This window comes from Salvelinus alpinus, chromosome 4 (assembly GCF_045679555.1).
Source record: "Salvelinus alpinus chromosome 4, SLU_Salpinus.1, whole genome shotgun sequence".
Lineage (NCBI taxonomy): Eukaryota > Metazoa > Chordata > Actinopteri > Salmoniformes > Salmonidae > Salvelinus > Salvelinus alpinus.
In genome coordinates this window covers 78,789,363-78,808,944 of record NC_092089.1, presented here as the reverse complement: position 1 = coordinate 78,808,944, position 19,582 = coordinate 78,789,363, and the positions used below count along the sequence as shown (strand labels likewise).

The window sequence follows — 19,582 nt, the reverse complement described above, 5'->3', positions numbered from 1 at the left end:
CGAGTTGGGCCGCTCTCTTCCGCTTCCTCAATGTGAAACTTCCGGAAGTGAACGGATGACCGTGAACTATTCAGGTCGGTCGACATTTTGTTAGCCTTTCTTAGCAAGTTAGCAAAATAAACTGTCGTATTTGGCGTGTCTGACAAATAAACGCCTTTGTCACTTGCGTCACCCACATTGCAGCTATGTGGTATGAAATTCTTCCCGGTCTCGGAGTCATGACTATTTGTCTCATCCTTCCTGGGGTTTTCACTGCACAGATCCACAAACTCACCAACGGGGGGAAGGTGAGAGATATTTGCTTACCGATGAGTTGAATGACTGCAATAGTTAGCTAGCTAAATGTGAAGTTTTGAACTGGTTGAAGTAATACCATTAGCTAGTTCTATATACTAAATTAGCTATGCTAACACCTCTTCTCTTTGACTTTTAGGAAAAGAGAATCGCCCGGGTTCCATATCAGTGGTATCTGATGGAGAGAGACAGACGTGTGTCAGGAGTGGATTTGTATTACAAATCGAAGGTAAACAGGCAATTCATTCACGTTTATGCAATAACGAAGTACTGTAACGTTATATTACTAGTGTCTGTCAGGCATTGCTTAGGCCTACCAACATCTTTCTCTTCTTTACAGGGACTTGAGAATATCCACTGATCCCAGATCTCACCTATGGAATGGATTTCTGTCAGAATTAGTTGTACAATAAAAGTTATGTATTGTCTGAATTAACCAGTTTCTTTGTGTAGTTACTGCTGATTATGTTGAAAACCTTATGAAATAACACGTCGGGTTTAGAGAGTTTTGAATGTATTCAATAGACAATTTGTAACTACTTTCTATGGCTCCTAAGGAATTGCTCCTATTCACTGATATCAGGGGAGGACAGCTAATAATAATGGCTGGAGCGAATGGTATCAAACACATGCAAACCATGTATTTGATATCATTCCACTCCAGCCATTACCACAAGCCCCAACTAAGGTGCCACCAACCTCCTGTGACTGATATTCATAACATGTTATGTCCGTCTGATGTATGCAGATGTTTGGTTCTAGATGACCCTAGTTGCTTGACTGGGCACGTACCAGGTCGTCTTTACTGCAGTCATGCTGCACATATATCATGTGGTTCCTGAGATGTCAAACACTTGAATGAATCACATTCAGTATTCTCAGAGCGTAATGATATCTGAAAATCTGTGTAACATGACTGCATCAAAGATGGCCTGGAACACAGCCTATCATTCCATTCAAGGATTGGCCTAAGGGTGCATTCATAAATTCACTCTGGCTATCTACTCTGATTTCAGAGCATTTTTGAGTGTGCTAGAGCGCAGAATAACTGATGAATTTACGAATGCTCAACACCCGTTGAATATGGCCGTTGTCAGTAAACGTTGGCTTTAAATTGTTGCCAGCAGCACCGTTACAGTCACCAGTGCTCTGGATAACATAAAAACAACTTAACCAGCTCTGCTAGGGGTAGTCAAATGGTCAGTGAGCTTTTCTCTAACTTGTCTGGAAGTAGCCATCAAGCTAGACGGCTTGGACGCTTGACTGCTCCACCAGAGCGTCCAGTGCACGCTCTGAATGCTCCGCACTCTTGAGTTGCAATCTTGCACTCCAGATTCAATTTACAAACTCACCCTAAGTAACCTGCTCCACAGACTCACTGATCTACAAATCTACCATACACTCAGCATTGTGCCATCTCTGTACATAAGAGACTGGTGGTATTGAATTTCAAGGACATCATAAGGCTGCACAAGCACATCGTGCCAAAGAATTACAATTCTTCCAGTCTAGACAGACTATATGTATTTACTGAGGCCAATGCCTGTTAAATAAATGCATAGCTCCTTGGCATCAAGGTTTAGAATAATAAAAGATGAAACATTTTGATCAAGATAGAACATAATAATCTATACTGAACAAAAATGCAACATGTAACATTTTGGTCCCATGTATCATTTCATGAGCTGAAATAAAAGATCCCAAACATTTTCCATACGCACAAAAAGCTTATTTCTCTTACCTTTATGCACACATCCCTGTTAGTAAGCATTTCTCCTTTGTCAAGATAATCCATCCACCTGACAGGTGTGGCATATCAAAAATCAGATTAAACAGCATGATCATTACACTCCAAAATGTGCAGTTTTGTCACAGCACAATGCCACAGATCTCTTAAGTTTTGAGGGAGTGTGCAATTGGCATGGTGACTGCATTAATGTCCACCAAAGCTGTTGCCAGAGAATGTAATGTTCATTTCTCTACCATAAGCCACCTCCAACGTCATTTTAGATAATTTGGCAGTACGTCCAACCAGCCTTACAACCGCAGACCATGTGTAACCGCGCCAGCCCAGGCCTTCCACATCCGGCTTCTTCACCTGCAGGATCGTCAGACCAGCCACCCGGACAGCTGATGAAACTGAGGAGTATTTCTGTCTGTAATAAAGCCCTTTTGTGGGAAAAACTCATTCTGATTGGGTGGGCCTGGCTCCCAAGTGGCTGCGCCAATGCCCAGTCATGTGAAATCCATAGATCAGGGGCTAATTAGTTTATTTCAATTTCCTTATATGAACTGTAACTCAGTAAAACCATTGAAATTGTTGCATTTTGTGTTTATATTTTTGTTCAGTATATAATACATTTCCCAGAGAAAGATCCAACCTCATTTTAAACATCAACTAAATTGACCTATTACATAAAGCCCAACCATTTTTAAATGATTTATTAATTCTGAATATGTAATGTGTGGAACACCTTCCTAATATTGAGTTGCGCCCTCTTTTGCCCAAAGAACAGCCTCAATTAATCAGGGCATGGACTCTACAAGGTGTCGAAAGCGTACCACAGGGATGCTCGCCCATGTTGACTCCAATGCTTCCCACAGTTGTGTCAAGTTGGCTGGATGTCCTTTGGGTGGCGGCCATATTCAACGGGTGTTGATACACACAGGAAACTGTTGTGCGTGAAAAACCCAGCAACGTTGCAGTTCTTGACAGTAAAACCAGTGCGCTTGGCACCTACTACCATTCCCCGTTCAAAGGCACAGCAATCTTTTGTCTTGCCCATTCACCCTCTGAATGGCACACATACACATTCCATAACTCAATTGTCTCAAGGCTTAAAAATCCTTCTTTAACCGGTCTCTTCCTCTACACTGATTGAAGTGGATTTAACAAGTGACATCAATAAGGGATTCACCTGGTCAGTCTATGTCATGGAAAGAGCAGGTGTTCCTCATGTTTTGTACACTAAGTGTATGTTAGGATGCACAATATTGTAATAGCCCAATACAAAATGGCTCTCCAAATCTATACACCATACATCTGCATGGTCCAGTCTTGTGCTTGTCTTTGAATACGTTTGCTTTGTGACAAACAAGCACTTTCCAATATTCAATTGACTACTTTCTAAATAAACAAAATAGTCTACTGTGTCAGAGAGGCTTTAAAATATAAGTAATATAAGCCTAATTCCCAATACAAAGAGGAAAAAAATAACATTCTCAAATCATGAAACGATGAGAAAATAAACACAACGAAAGATAATGTTGGGAGAAAAAGTTATCCGAAGCTGAAAGTTCCCGAAAGGGGAGGAACAAAAAGGCTAATTTGTCCTCTTTGCCTTTAGTTTTCCTGTACACCATTTCTCTGAAGCTGGAGAGGATTTTGCTCTCCCTCTTTCCTCCTGGTTGAAGGATGCCAAGGCTCTCTTTTCATCCACACTGTAGATCTGGTTTTCCTTTCTCAGACGCACAGCCTCCATACGACGATGTCTGGGTGGGTTACAAAATTGCAATGAGCGTTACAAAGCAGTCAACCAAATGTGTAAAATATGATGAAATATTGGAAATGTCCAAATGAAAACAGAAGAATAGTAATGTACCTGCTACCGCTCATCACGAAGCCAGACATCTCAAAGGTTGCGATTTCGTCACTAGTCAACCCGATTTCACCTCTTGGGATACGCTTGCCTGCTTTCACATATTCTGCCATAGCGGCACCCTCACCTGGCAGCAGGGCATGACCAAAACTAGGGGGAAAGAGAAAAATTATGTAAATCAATAAATCAGCCCTTCATTGATAATAAAAAAAAAGAATAGGGCTGCATTTTAAAAGCTGAATATAGTGTGGTAGTCATTAAAAACTGTGGAAGCAAGTTGTATGTACCTAGCAGCACACTAAAATTAAGGTGCTTGGGTCATATTCACTAGGAAATATACTGGGCTACCTGATAGTGTCCAATTAGAAATGCTGGTTTTCGTTTTCCATCGCAAACCGTTCTATTAAAGTGCAAAACATTTTGCTACAGTGCACTAACAAATATGACCCTGGCTTTGTTTTCTACTTAATGCCACATAATTACAATGTGATTAACTACTGTCAAGAGTTGTAGACAGTGTGGAGTATCCCTTATAATGTTAATAGTAAGCTATTAACATCTCTAAAGTTATAATAAAACGTGGTAATAAAGTTATTATAATTTCATAACATCTGAGAGGAATTTCAAATTGTTTCCATAACTTTGCTGTTGCATAACCCCAGCCACAGCACAAAGTATATTATTGAATGTAAGAAAGATTATGCATACTTACTCGAGAGGCTTGTCGTCCTGGGACAGGTGGGTGAGTGGGGCCTCTGGGCCCACCATGTGTTCATCGATGCAGGTCCTCTCCACCCACAGATCCCCGTTGGTGTCCTCCTCTGACCCGTCGCTGCTGGAGTCGCTCGCTGACTGCTTGCGGTTCTTCATAGTCTTCTTCTTCTCGGACTTCTTTGACCTGTGAAGAGAAGACAAAACACGGTTAAGGAAAATGCTGTAGTGTATAGGTATGTCACGTATTTATGTTATGGACGGTTGACTAGAGGTAGAATGTAGATTCATTTACTTTTTGCTCTTCTTTTTCACTTCCTCGTCTGAAATAAAACAACATTAGAGGGTGAAATAAACTTAGCCAGACAAGCAGCCTTTATAATTGAATTTAACCTTTTTTAATGTGAAACATTTCTCAACACCAGAATCCGACTCTTCCTCGCTGTCATTGGAGTGTTTCTTGTTCTTCTTTTTGGATTTCTTCTTCTTTTTCTTCTTCTTATCATCTACGAATTAGAGTGCACTTGTCTTGATCTCTCCCCAATTCAAGGCTGTAATCAGAACATACATTTGACTTACTACATAATATAGAATGCCCAGTTTCCACTTTGTTCTTGACTAGTCGATGCATGTCATTCAGTCAGATATAGGCTAACTCAGGGCAGACTTTCATAAAAAATTATTATAAAGACTACTACAGTAGCTAATTCAGCACACTCACCAGATGAGCTTGAATCTGAGCCTCTGTTTTTCACATACTCTTCAACTGGTGAATGGTCATCAGAGCTTATTGGAAAAGGTCACAAAATGATCTAAATTTAGATAATTTAATAGTTGGTGTGTATAGCCCAACTCTTCATAATCCTGTACTTGATTAGTTGAATAAGATGCATAAGAATAAGTTACTCTGGCGCCATTACTCTTGGTGAATAGCCCCAGACCTCAGGTGATCCAAGTTCACCAATTCTCTCCCTCATTATGTGAAGACATCAAAACTATGAAATAACACATATGGAATCATGTAGTAACCAAAAAAGTGTGAAACAAATCAGTAATATATTTTATATTTGAGATTCTTCAAAGTAGCCACCCTTTGCCTTGATGACAGCTTTGCACACTTGATGACAGCTTTGCATTTTCTCAACCAGCTTCATGAGGTAGTCACCTGGAATGCATTTCAATTATCAGGTGTGACTTGTTAAAAGTTCATTTGTGGAATTTCTTTCCTTCTTAATGCGTTTGAGCCAATCAGTTGTGTTGTGACAAGGTAGGGGTGGAATACAGAAGATAACCCTATTTGGTAAAATACCATGTCCATATTATGGCAAGAACAGCTCAAATAAGCAAAGAGAAACGACAGTCCATCATTACTTTAAGACACAAAGGTCAGTTAATCCGGAAAATTTCTTCAAGTGTAGTCGCAAAAAATATCAAGCGCTATGATGAAACTGGCTCTTATGAGGACCGTCACAGGAATGGAAGACCCAGAGTTACCTCTGCTGCAGAGGATAAGTTAATTAGAGTTAACTGCACCTCAGATTGCAGCCCAAAGAAATGCTTCACAGAGTTCAACAGACACATCTCGACATCAACTCTTCAGAGGAGACTGCGTGAATCAGGCCTTCATGGCCAAATTGCTGCAAAGAAACCACTACTAAAGGACACCAATAATAAAGAAGAGACTTGCTTGGGGCAAGAAACACGAGCAATGGACATTAGACCAGTGGAGATCTGTCCTTTGGTCTGATGAGTCCAAATTTGAGATTTTTGGTTCCAACATTGTGTCTTTGTGAGACGCAGAGTAGGTGAACTGATGATCTGCGCATGTGTGGTTCCCACCGTGAAGCATGGAGGAGGTGTGATGGTGCTTTGCTGGTGACACTGTCAGTGATTTATTTAGAATTCAAGGCACACTTAACCAGCATGGCTACTAGGAGAGTGATGGAGTGCTGCATCAGATGACCTGGCCTCCACAAATCACCCGACCTCAACCCAATTGAGATGGTTTGGGATGTTGTTGTCTTAGCTCTCTCTTTATGTAGTGTTGTCTCTCTTGTCGTGATGTGTGTTTTGTCCTATATGTTTTTTTGTTTTTTTTATTTTAATCCCAGCCCCCATCCTCGCAGGAGGTCTTTTACCTTTTGGTATGCCGTCATTGTAAATAAAAAATAGTTCTTAACTGACTTACCTAATTAAATAAAGGTTAACCTTTCACGAGCCTCTACCCCGGGTCCGGGATCACCCCCCACCCCCCCCACACACTGATTAGCATAGCTAGCATAGCTTCACAAGTAGATAGTAGCATCTAAATATCATTAAATCACAAGTCCAAGACACCAGATGAAAGATACAGATCTTGTGAATAAACCCATCATTTCTGTTTTTTAAAATGTTTTACAGGGAAGACACAATATGTAAATCTATTAGCTAACCACGTTAGCAAAAGACACCACTTTTTTTACTCCACCAGTTTTTTACTCCATCAGTAGCTATCACAAATTCGGCCAAATAAAGATATAAATAGCCACTAACCAAGAAAAAACCTCATCAGATGACAGTCTGATAACATATTTATGGTATAGGATAGGTATTGTTAGAAAAAAGTGCATATTTCAGGTAGAAATCACAGTTTACAATTGCACCGACCATCACAACTCGACTAGAATTACTACAGAGAGCAACGTGTATGACCAATTTACTCATCATAAAACATTTCATAAAAATAGACAAAGCATAGCAATGGAAAGACCCAGATCTTGTGATTTCAGACAATATTTCAGATTTTCTAAGCGTTTTACAGCGAAAACACAATAAATCGATAAGTTAGCATACCACATGTGCAAACGTTACCAGAGCATCGATTCAAGCCAAAGAGAGCTATAACGTAATCATCGCCAAAATATATTAATTTTTTCACTAACCTTCTCAGAATTCTTCCGATGACACTCCTGTAACATCATTTTACAACATACATATAGAGTTTGTTCGAAAATGTGCATATTTAGCCATACAAAACCGTGGTTATACAATGAAAATAGTAGCAAATCAAGCCTCAAAATGTCGGACGTCATCTTTCAGAGTGATCTAGTTTAATCGAAAGCTAATCATATACTTGACTAAAAAATACAGGGTTGACAGGAATCGAAAGACAAATTAGTTCTTAATGCAACCGCTGATTTACATTTCTAAAATTATCCTTACTGTGCAATACAGGGTTCGCCAAGTGAAGCGATAACAAACAAAATGGCGGATTATGCGTTTAAAATATTTCGACAGAACAACGATTTATCATATTAAATATTTCTTACTATGAGGTGATTTTCCATCAGATTCTTGGGCAATGTATCCTTTCTTGGGTCTAATCTTCTTTTGGTCGATAGATGTCCTCTGTCCTTCGAAATGTCCACTAACATCGACCGAGACCCCGAAACGTGCCCAAAGCTTCAAAGTGCACGACAAAGAAATTCCTCAAAATCGCACTAAACGGATATAAATTGCTATAAAACGGTTCAAATTAACTACATTATGATGTTTTTAACAACTATAACGAGTAAAAACATGACCGGAGAAATATTACTGGCTAAACAACCATTTGGAAGGAGGCAAGTCCGATGTCCATCTTGCGTAAGACGCGCGAAGGGAAAGAACGGTACTTCCACGTTTTGTTGTTTTATAGTGGCTCTGATTGTGCAATCGACTCCATTCAAAGCGTGATGACGTACTGACACCCAGAGGAAGACGTAGGCAGTGTCGGTTTCTCCATAGCATTTACAGGCACCTTAAAACCGACCCCAGATCAGGGGTCAAAATTTCTGAAATCTGACTCCCTGTCAGGAAAAGTGCTGTAGAAGTAGTTCTGTACCACTCAGAGACAAAATTCCAACGGCTATAGAAACTAGAAAGTGTTTTCTATCCAATAATAACAATAATATGCATATTGTACGATCAAGAATTGAGCACGAGGCAGTTTAATTTGGAGACCAAAAAATGCTAATGCGGAACAGCACCCCCTATAGTTGCAAGAAGTTAAATTAAAAAATGAAATACTACAGCATTCTGCAGCGATACGCCATCCCATCTGGTTTGCGCTTAGTGGGACTATCATTTGTTTTTCAACGGGACAATGACCCAACATACCTTCAGGTTGTGTAATGGCTATTTGACCGAGAAGGAGAGTGATGGAGTGCTGCATCAGATGACCTGGCCTCCACAATCACCCGACCTCAACCCAATTGAGATGGTTTGGGATGAGTTGGACCGCAGAGTGAAGGAAAAGCAGCCAACAAGTGCATAGCATATGTGGGAACTCCTTCAAGGCTGTTGGAAAAGCATTCCAGGTGAAGCAGGTTGAGAGAATTCCAAGTGTGCAAAGCTGTCATCAAGGCAAAGGGTGGATATTTGACAAATCTCAAATCTCAAATATATTTTGATTTGTTTAACACTTTTTTGGTTACTACATGATTCCATATGTGTTATTTCATAGTTTTGATATCTTCACTACTTTTCTACAATGTAGAAAATAGTTTTTTTTAAATAAGAAAAACCCTTGAATGAGTAGGTTTGTCCAAATCTTTGACTCGTACTGTATATCAATTGATTCTTGAAGAATATAACTTATAAATGCCTCATGAGCTTAGTTCAACTGTCACACTCCATGAGAACCCAAAATATAAGCTTGTTTTTCTCCAATGTTTGCAAACATTGTAAATGTAAACAACCACTGTATAGCCACATAACATGGTTAAAACAATAATGTTGATATCATGGATGGCCAGTCCTTGCATCCATAGCTCTGTCTATTAATCTGAGTGGTTACATTTCTCCAGGCCCATCCCTCAGCTTTTTACCAAAAAAGTGGATTGTCAAGATATCAAAGTGTCACCAACAAAACATTTAAACAATAGGCCTACAGCAAATGCTGCATATAGCATTCATTTTTCACATGTAAATAGCGCTAGTAGTGCTCAAAGCATGCCATTCCATGAGCACAACATTTCTTTTGCGATGGGTGAGAAGAAGCCTACATAACAAACCCATAAAGTAAAATTTAACATCCATATATGGCCAGCTATGTAAACTTTAACATTGATTTATCCTGCAACAGATTTGGTTCAATTGGTTACATACATTTGTGTCTTTTTCTAATGCCTCTTAAGGGGAAAGTAATCTAAAAGTAACTGCATGTAATCAGATTACATTACTGCGTTTGGGTAATCCAAAAGTTACGTTACTGATTACAATTTTGGACAGGTAACTAGTAACGGATTACATTTAGAAAGTAACCTACCCAACCCTGCTAGTAGCTACTTCCCTCTCCATACTGGCCTGATATTAGCTACTTCACTCTCCTTACTGGCCTGATATTAGCTAAACTATCTAGCTACTTCCCTGCAGGACAGCAGTGCTCGGCAAGCAGGACTTGGAAGCGAAAGACACTGCAAATATTCTGGGTAATCATTTGATTAGCTGTTCAGGAGTCTTATGGCTTGGGGGTAGAAGCTTTTGAAAAGCCTTTTGGACCTAGACTTGCCACTCCGGTACCGCTTGCCGTGTGGTAGCAGAGAGAACAGTCTATGACTCGGGGTGGGTGGTCTTTGACAATTTTTAGAGCCTTCCGCTGACACCGCCTGGTATAGATGTCCTGGATGGCAGGAAGCTTGGCCCCTGTGATGTACTGGGCCGTACGCACTACCCTCTGTAGTGCTTTGCGTTCGGAGGCCGAGCAGTTGCCATACCAGGCAGTGATGCAACCAGTCAGGATGTTCTCGATGGTGCAGCTGTAGAACCTTTTGAGGATCTGAGGACCCATGCCAAATCTTTTCAGTCTCCTGAAGGGGAATAGGTTTTGCCGTGCCCCTATCACGACTGTCTTGGTGTGCTTGGACCATGTTAGTTTGTTGGTGATGTAGACACCAAGGAACTTGAAGCTCTCAACCAAGTTCCACTATAGCCCGTTGATGAGAATGGGGGTGTGCTCGGTCCTCCTTTTCCTGTAGTTCACAATCATCTCATTTGTCTTGATCATGTTGAGGGAAAGGTTGTTGGCCTGGCACCACACTGCCAGGTCTCTGACCTCCTCCCTATAGGCTGTCTCATTGTTATCAGTGATCAGGCCAACCACTGTTGTGTCATCAGTAAACTTAATGATGGTGTTGGAGTCGTGCCTGGCCATGCAGTCATGGGTGAACAGGGGAGTACAGAAGGGGACTGAGCGCGCACCCCTGAGGGGCCCCCGTATTGAGGATCAGCGTGGGGGATGTGTCGTTACCTACCCTTACCACCTGGGGACGGCCCGTCAGGAAGTCCAGGATCCAGTTGCAGAGAGAGGTGTTTAGTCCCAGGGTCCTTGGCTTAGTGATGGGCTGAGGGCACTATGGTGTTGAACGCTGAGCTGTAGTCAATGAATAGCATTCTCACATAGGTGTTCCTTTTGTCCTGGTGGGAAAGGGCAGTGTGGAGTGCAATAGAGATTGCGTCATCTGTGGATTTTTTGGGGTGGTATGCAAATTGAAAGTGGGTCGAGGGTTTCTAGGATAATGGTGTTTTATTTTGGCCATGACCAGCCTTTCAAAGCACTTCATGGCTACAGACGTGAGTGCTACGGGTCGGTAGTAATTTAGGCAGGTTACCTTAGTGTTCTTGGGCATAAGGACTATGGTGGTCTGCTTGAAACATATTGGTATTACAGACTCAGACAGGGAGAGGTTGAAAATGTCAGTGAAGACACTTGCCAGTTGGTAAGCGCATGCTTGGAGTACAAATCCGGGTAATCCGTCTGGCCCTGCGGCCTTGTGAATGTTGACCTGTTTAAAGGTCTTACTCACATCGGCTACAGAGAGCGTGATCACACAGTCGTCCGGGAACAGCTGATGCTCTCATGCATGTTTCAGTGTTACTTGCCTCGAAGCGAGCATAGAGGTAATTTAGCTTGTCTGGTAGGCTCGTGTCACTGGGCTGCTAGTGGCTATGCTTCCCTTTGTAGTCTGAAATAGTTTGCAAGCCCTGCCCGTCGGAGTCTGTGTAGTACGACTCGATCTTAGTCCTGTATTGACGCTTTGCCTGTTTGATGGTTCGTTGGAGGGCATAGCGGGATTTCTTATAGTTTTCTTATACTCTTATAGAGTCCCACTCCTTGAAAGCAACAGCTCTATCTACCCTTTAGCATAGTGCGGATGTTGCCTGTAATCCATGGCTTCTGGTTGGGGTATGTACATATAGTCACTCTGGGGACGACGTCGTCGATGCACTTATTGATGAAGCCAGTGACTGATGTGGTGTACTCCTCAAGGCGATCGGAAGAATCCCAGAACATATTCCAGTCTATGCTAGCAAAACAGTCCTGTAGCTTAGTATCTGCTTCATCTGACCACTTTTTTTATTGACCGAGTCACTGGTGCTTCCTGCTTTAGTTTTTGCTTGTAAGCAGGAATCAGGAGGATAGAATTATGGTCAGATTTGCCAAGTGGAGGACGAGGGAGAGCTTTGTATGAAAAATAAATGTTTTGTCATACCCGTGGTATACGGTCTGATATACCACGACTGTCAGCCAATCACCATTCAGGGATTGAACCAGCTGGTTTCTAAAATGTATTATAAATCAAATCAAATTTTATTGGTCACATACACGTGTTTAGGAGTTGTTATTGCGGGTGTAGCGAAATGCTTGTGTTTCTAGCTCCAACAGTGCAATAATATCTAACAAATTCACAACAATACACACAAATCTAAGTAAAGGAATGGAATTAAGAATATATTAATATATGGACGAGCAATGTCAGAGCGGCATAGACTAAAATACAGTAGAATATAATACAGTATATACATATGAGATGAGTAATGCAAAATATGTAAACATTATTAAAGTGGCCAGTGATATAAACAGGGTGGTTCGAGCCCAGAATGCTGATTGGCTGACAGCCGTGGTATATCAGACCGTATACCACGGGTATGACAAAACATTTATTTTTACTGCTCTAATTACATTGGCAACCAGTTTATAATAGCAACAAGGCACCTCAAGGGTTTGTGGTTAAGGCCTGTATCCAGGAACTCTGCGTTGCACATAAGAACAGCTCTGAGCCATGGTATATTGGCCATATACCACACCCATTAGGCCTTATAGATTAATTAACTCCTCCTACACATTTACTGGATTGGTTGAACAGTGCAGAAGAGAACCTCCCCCGAAAGTTGAGTATGTAGGGGATCAAGTGACTTCACAAACCCTTGAAACAATTTGTCGTTAGATTGTGTGAGTCAGACAATGCTAACTAGCTGGCTGTGCGAAAACACAGCTGTGAGACCAGGTGGTAACTAATTAACTTGCACACGCGAACTACATTTACCTCGAGATGCAGGCGTTTTGTCTCTGGCGTTGATCATCATTCCTGCCGCCACCTCGCTGATTGTTGTACCTCTCGCGGGGGTTTTCCGTACGAAACCCTTTGTCATTTCTCTCTCTATCTCGGAAATTCGAGGAGGTTTATGCTCTTCTTCATTTTGGGGGGCCTTGGGCATGGGACCAAAGACTGGAGTCGCGAGATCGACTGCTGCTGCCAGTTCGGCTCCGTCGTCTTCTGGGGCTTCTCTGTTCTTGATCCGACAGAGACGTAGCTAGCGTTTTTTATGCTAACATCCTAAATTCGAGAGCTTGGCAAAGAATAAACAGGAATGACTACCTAATCTGCTGTTTCGGTCATTCTGCGTTGTTTATATACGAGCTTCAAAAACAGTACATGATGGGGTGCGAGTGTAAACAGGTCCCCCTTGAAACAATGCAGCACGATGCTCTTAGTTCCGCGTAGTACGTTAGACTGGAACTGACTTTAAGCAGTCGCTTAAGCAATGTCGCTGGCTTAAAAAATAATAATTATGGTCTGTATTAATTATCTCAAATAATGCCATTGAACATATCTAGTTTCAAACGTTTGAACTGCAGCAAATGTGTAGATCTCGCTACATGGAACTATTTTGACACAGAATTGTTGCGACTCCTGTTGGCCATGCATGAACTAGCAGTAGGTCACACCGACGGTAACAAGGAGATTGACGTTTTGTTGTCTACAACCATCTACCGATACTTCGTTTGGAAAGAGAACATCAATCATACGGCTAGCCGTTACAGGTAAATAGAAGTGTTAGCTACTTATAGAAACCAACATCGTATATTGGCCCCATACAATCATTTTGTAATGATGGAAGATCAACTCTCACCAAAAGGCCGCGAACCAGGAAGGGGATATCCGTACCTCTGTTAATAGCTAGCTAAACTAGATCCTTTTCATATAATCAATCAATATGAAGCCGTATTTCCCTAATGTAAAATAATACATTGTATAGATACAAGGCTACCTTAAATCACTACCATAATAGCTTTTTATTTGAAAAATATATTAGATGTGATTGGCATGCAAGACTATTGTGTAGACCGGCCTTATATTTGTGAATGGTGTTAGGCTAACTAGCTAACGTTAGCTAGATGGCAAGTTACAAACAATGCATATTCGTTTTCGCTCTCTCCTCCCCCAAAACTATTTGTACAGACCTTGACTTTTATTGATCAATTATGGCTTTAGCTCGTTAGCCAGCTAGCAATGTAGCTAGTTTGCCAACTATTTTATAAACCCCAACAGCCAGCATAATGGGTGCTGACTCCCTCTGTCTTTAAAACAATGAGCTACTATGAATGCATGATAAGGTCACCCAACAAGAAGTGAAAGGTGATTTGCAATTTACCACTAATAGGGCAGTAAAGGAACTGTAAGACCTGGGATGGAGGACATTGTTGTATATTGATATATAATAGACTGTCAAGTGAATGCATTTATTTGTTGCTTTTGTCTTCACCACACAGGGATGTCGGGCCTAAAGCTGATCTCTGCAACTGACACCCGGTATTCAGGAACGGTGCTGAAGTCGATGAATAGACAACGAAATAACGGATTGTTCTGTGACGTGACCATAATTATACAGGACCGTAAATTTAGAGCGCACAAAAACATATTGTCGGCGTCGAGTACTTATTTCCACCAACTCTTCTCAGTGGCTGGACAGGTGATTGAGTTGAATTTCATAAAGGCGGAAATCTTTGAGGAAATCCTGAATTACATTTACAGTTCCAAGATTGTCCGCGTTCGCTCTGACATGCTCAAGGAGCTTATCAATGCTGGGCAGATGTTGGGGGTGAAGTTCATTGCGAATTTAGGCGTACCGCTCTCACAAGTCAAGGGCCTACCTGGCCTGTCCAAAGACACGGAAAACAATGAGGTGAGCTCTGTAGACAAGAACAGTACAGAGCCAACGATGCCCATTATCACCGAGTCCTTTTCACTGTCTGCAGAGGAGTTCAACCAGACTGACCGAAGTACGGATCAGGACTCAGACGATGACATTATGTTTGTGTCCAAAACGGACGCCATCAAAAAATGCAAGCCCTCTGAAATCATTGATTTGGATGCACCTGAAACAGAGGAAGCCTCTGTGACAAAGCAACCGGGAGAGGCCAGACCCCCTGCTTTGACAAAGGACCAAGAGAAAACAGTCAAAGCAGCCCCGCACCTCAACAGCTCTCCTCAGACCCTGCGAGACCACAGTCCTCTGAACAGCCCTATGGTGTCCCCTGACACCAGTTCCAATATTCCATCTTCACCTGCTGTAGCATCGTCTTGCAGCACATCCACAACGCCAGCTAGAATTGGCACTTTCATCCCCAAACTCCACAGCACCTCCCTGCCTTCAGAAACCCCAGAGATAATAGGGATCCATAAGAAGCAGGTCACACTAGCTCGAAAGGGCAACTTAAAAATCAAGCTCTCGGATGTGACGTCACCAGGCGGATTCATCAACGAGGCAGGCATTAGCATTCCCCAAGCGGCTGCAGCTGCAAAAAAGACAATCACACTAGATAAGGCCTCGGAGCTCGGCTCACTTTCTCCAGGCTGCAAGGTGTATGCCAATATCGGGGAGAACACATATGACATAGTCCCCATGAAGGACGATCCCGGGGAGGGAGATTCTAAAAACAGTAGAGGGGCAAAGAGGTCTCTGATGGCCACACCTCTTCAACCTTTCAACACCTCTCAACTGCCACAGGGTGCTTCGAGCAAGAAGAAGGCCAAAACCGAGCAGGAAGATCACTATGAGCTCATCATGGACGGGAAGACCTTCTTTGTGTGCGTGGTCTGTAAGCGACCCTACGTGTGCCTGACAAGCCTCCGGCGCCACTTCAACACCCACTCTTGGGAGAAGAAGTACCCATGCCACTACTGTGACAAGGTGTTCGCCCTGGCTGAGTACCGGACGAAACACGAGATCCACCACACGGGTGAGAGGAGGTACCAGTGCCTGCTGTGCAACGAGATGTTAATCAACTACCAGCTACTGTCAACTCACTGCAAACAGGCCCACAACCAAGACCCGTCTGGGAGGAAACAGAAGGACGACACCGACAACAACTTGTACCGCCTGCTCCCTTGCAAAACGGTGCAGTTCAAGACCTACTCATATGAGACGGACGGTTCAGATCCAAGAGGGGTCCCTATTATCCAAGACGATGGGAGGGTCCAGCACATTAACCCTGGAAGGGGGCAGCCCAACCCACTACCGTTAGAGTCCACCCAGGGCAAGATGTTGAACTGGGATGACATATTTGTGGCGCCTGAGGCACAGCCTCGACCAGCTGCACACGCCCACCGACCAGGGAGCCACCCCATCCAACCTCCACCAGGCTCGTCTGAGTTTGAGTTTGTCATACCAGAGACCTACTGAGCAGGGTGGCTCACCGATCTGTGCCTTGTCAGTGGGGTCCCCTTTTCGAATTCTGTTTCCTGGGTCCATGTCAAATGTCATCCATGTTGTCTTTTTCAGATGTTCAACAGTTGTTTTGTAGGAAGTTCCTATGTGCACTAGCTAACCCATCTGGAGTGTAGTATGACTTTTGTTCTTATCAAGCTCGTCATTGAGCTGTCCATTGTCATTGTATTTCTACTGACCCTTTTAATGGTAAATATTTCCAAGAATTTTGGAGTGCTCATGCTGTTCAACAGAAGGACCCTCAATCTAGTCATATAAATGTATTTATTGTTAGTATGTATTTTATTTTGTGATTCTTTTTTTTATGTAGGCAAAGTATGTTATGCCTTTGAGAATATAATGTACAGTTTATTTTCAAACCCGAGATTGGATCAGGATGCAGGATATTGATGGAATTAATTGATGACATTCAATAATGATACTGAAATGATGCTCTTTCTGCACACAGGGATTCAGATACCAGCTCATTGATGGCATACATTGCTTAAATAGCATATGTGTCGATTTAAAATCTGGATTGTTCAATTTTCTATTGGATTATTTTTGTGCCACAAATGAAAAGGCAATGTGCACAAATTACTGGTCTTGCTGTGTTAGTAATTAATGGTTGATTATAACACTTTTGCCCAATGTTGAAGGGAAACGCAATTGCAATAATTATTTAGTATTTGAATTGGTTGCACAAACCTATAATTTAAGATTTAATTATGTCCATTAAATATTGAAGTCCTTGCAAATGGTTTGATCATGACTTACCTTATATGGTCTACTCTTTTGTTTGGACCTTTTTTTTCCTTTCATATGCTGGCCATATATTTTGCAGTCTTTCTAAAAGTCATGTTCTGTCAAGGATGCCCGAAACTGCCTGCTACTCTGTATGTATAAAGTTAGCCTACGTAGTGTATCATAGTACTCATGTATCTCATTGGAATCATGTTCCTTTTTCTTCCCAGTCTTGTCTTGTCAGTATGTAGTTGAATAGACTTGGACTGTAGCGCTAACTTGACATTTTATACTGCTTCAGTATGTCCTTCAATAAGGGAACTTCCAGCTTTTATGGTTTAAAGGAAAATTACAAAATTAACAGTGGTGTCTTCTACATAATTGTGCTAAACACCTTTTTAATTTTAAAATGTTCTTTGTTTAAATAATGTATTTATTAGGTCTTAGCGCTGAACAAATGTTAATAAAGTAAATAAAACCAAAGTGTGTCTCATTTCACAGAAGGGAAGAAATCTATAGCTTGAGATGACTCCTTTTAGTATGAAGAAGGATAATTCTGGTTGTTGTCCTGACTCCCATAGTAATGAAGGAGGATACGTCTGGTAGTTGTCCCAACTCCCATAGTAATGGAGGAGGATGAATCTGGTAGTTGTCCTGACTCCCATAGTACCGAAGGACGATGAATCTGGTAGTTTTCCTGACTCCCGTAGTAACGAAGGAGGATACATCTGGGAGTTGTCATAACTCCCATAGTTACGAAGGACGATGAATCTGGTAGTTGTCCTAACTCCCATTGTAATGGAGGAGAATGAACTGGTAGTTGTCCTGATTCCCATAGTAATGGAGGAGGATGAATCTGGTACTTTTCCTGACTCCCATAGTAACAAAGGATAATAAATCTGGTAGTTGTCCTAACTCCCATAGTAATGGAGGAGAATGAACTGGTAGTTGTCCTGATTCCCATAGTAATGAAGGAGGATAATTCTGGTAGTTATCCTTATTCCCATAGTAATGAAGGATTATAAATCTGGTAGATGTCCTAACTCCCATAGTAATGAAGGAGAATACATCTGGTAGTTGTCCTAACTCCCATAGTAATGAAGCAGGATAAATCTGGTAATTGTCCTGACTCCAGTAGTAATGAAGGAGGATAAATCTGGTAGTTGTCCCAACTCACAAAGTAATGGAGGACGATGAATCTGGTAGTTGTCCTGACTCCCGTAGTAACGAAGGAGGATAGATCTGGTAGTTGTCCTAACTCCCATAGTAATGGAGGAAAATGAATCTGGTAGTTGTCCTGATTCCCATAGTAATGAAGGACGATACATCAAATAGTTGTCCTGACTCTCATAGTAATGAAGGAAATTGAATCTGGTAGTTTTCCTGACTACCGGAGTAACGAAAGAGGATAGATCTGGTAGGTGTCCTGACTCCCATAGTAATGGAGGAAAATGAATCTGGTAGTTGTCGTGATCCCCATAGTAATGAAGGAGGATACTTCTGGTAGTTGTCCTGACTCCCATAGTAATGAAGGAGGATGAATCTGGTAGTTGTCATGACTCCCATAGTAATTAAGGAGGATGAATCTGGTAATTGTCCTGACTCCAGTAGTAATGAAGGAGGATAAATCTGGTAGTTGTCCCAAGTCCCATAGTAATGCAGGACGATGAATCTGGTAATTTTCCTGATTCCCATAGTAATGAAGGAGGATACATCTGGTAGTTGTCTTAACTCCCATAGTAATGGAGGTGGATGAATCTGGTAGTTTTCCTGACTCCCGTAGCAACGAAGAAGGATAAATCTGGTAGTTGTCCTAACTCCCATAGCAATGGAGGAGAATGAACTGGTGTTGTCCTGATTGCCATAGTAATGAAGGAGGATAATTCTGGTAGTTGTCCTAACTCCCATAGTAATGAAGGATTATAAATCTGGTAGATGTCCTAACTCCCATAGTAATGGATGAGGATGAACTTGGTAGTTGTCCTGACTCCCATAGTAATGAAGGAGGATAATTCTGGTAGTTGTCCTAACTCCCATAGTAATGAAGGATTATAAATCTGGTAGATGTCCTAACTCCCATAGTAATGAAAGAGGATAAATCTGGTAGTTGTCCTAACTCCCACAGTAATGGATGAGGATGAACCTGGTAGTTGTCCTAACCCCTATAGTAATGAAAGAGGATAAATCTGGTAGATGTCCTAACTCCCATAGTAATGGATGAGGATGAACCTGGTAGTTGTCCTAACCCCTATAGTAATGAAAGAGGATAAATCTGGTAGTTGTCCTAACTCCCACAGTAATGGATGAGGATGAACCTGGTAGTTGTCCTAACCCCTATAGTAATGAAAGAGGATAAATCTGGTAGTTGTCCTAACCCCTATAGTAATGAAAGAGGATACATCTGGTAGTTGTCCTAACTCCCACAGTAATGGATGAGGATGAAG

General features: G+C 41.8%; 2 protein-coding genes, 1 long non-coding RNA gene and 1 pseudogene across 3 annotated transcripts; 2 read left to right on the top strand and 2 right to left on the bottom strand.

Moving 5' to 3' along the window:
* The first annotated feature begins 6 nt into the window (after positions 1-6).
* On the top strand, positions 7-730 carry LOC139572430 (NADH dehydrogenase [ubiquinone] 1 alpha subcomplex subunit 1-like). Its single transcript, XM_071395183.1, has 3 exons — positions 7-287; positions 434-523; positions 635-730. Exons 1-3 carry the CDS (start codon positions 186-188, stop codon positions 653-655), a joined length of 213 nt encoding a protein of 70 aa, XP_071251284.1. The 5' UTR covers positions 7-185; the 3' UTR covers positions 656-730.
* A 1,875-nt stretch (positions 731-2,605) lies between these two features.
* Positions 2,606-5,117, bottom strand: LOC139572431 (NF-kappa-B-activating protein-like; annotated as a pseudogene).
* Positions 5,118-5,321: 204 nt separating this feature from the next.
* Positions 5,322-13,089, bottom strand: LOC139572432 (uncharacterized). Its single transcript, XR_011674412.1, has 2 exons — positions 12,950-13,089; positions 5,322-5,390 (listed from the first exon to the last, which is right to left on the bottom strand). It is a non-coding gene; the product is annotated as an uncharacterized lncRNA (long non-coding RNA).
* On the top strand, positions 12,971-17,621 carry LOC139572426 (transcriptional regulator Kaiso-like). The gene is made up of 2 exons (XM_071395177.1): positions 12,971-13,728; positions 14,458-17,621. The coding sequence occupies exon 2, from the start codon at positions 14,460-14,462 to the stop codon at positions 16,368-16,370; it is 1,911 nt and encodes a 636-aa protein (XP_071251278.1). The 5' UTR covers positions 12,971-13,728; positions 14,458-14,459; the 3' UTR covers positions 16,371-17,621.
* The last annotated feature ends 1,961 nt before the right edge of the window (positions 17,622-19,582 follow it).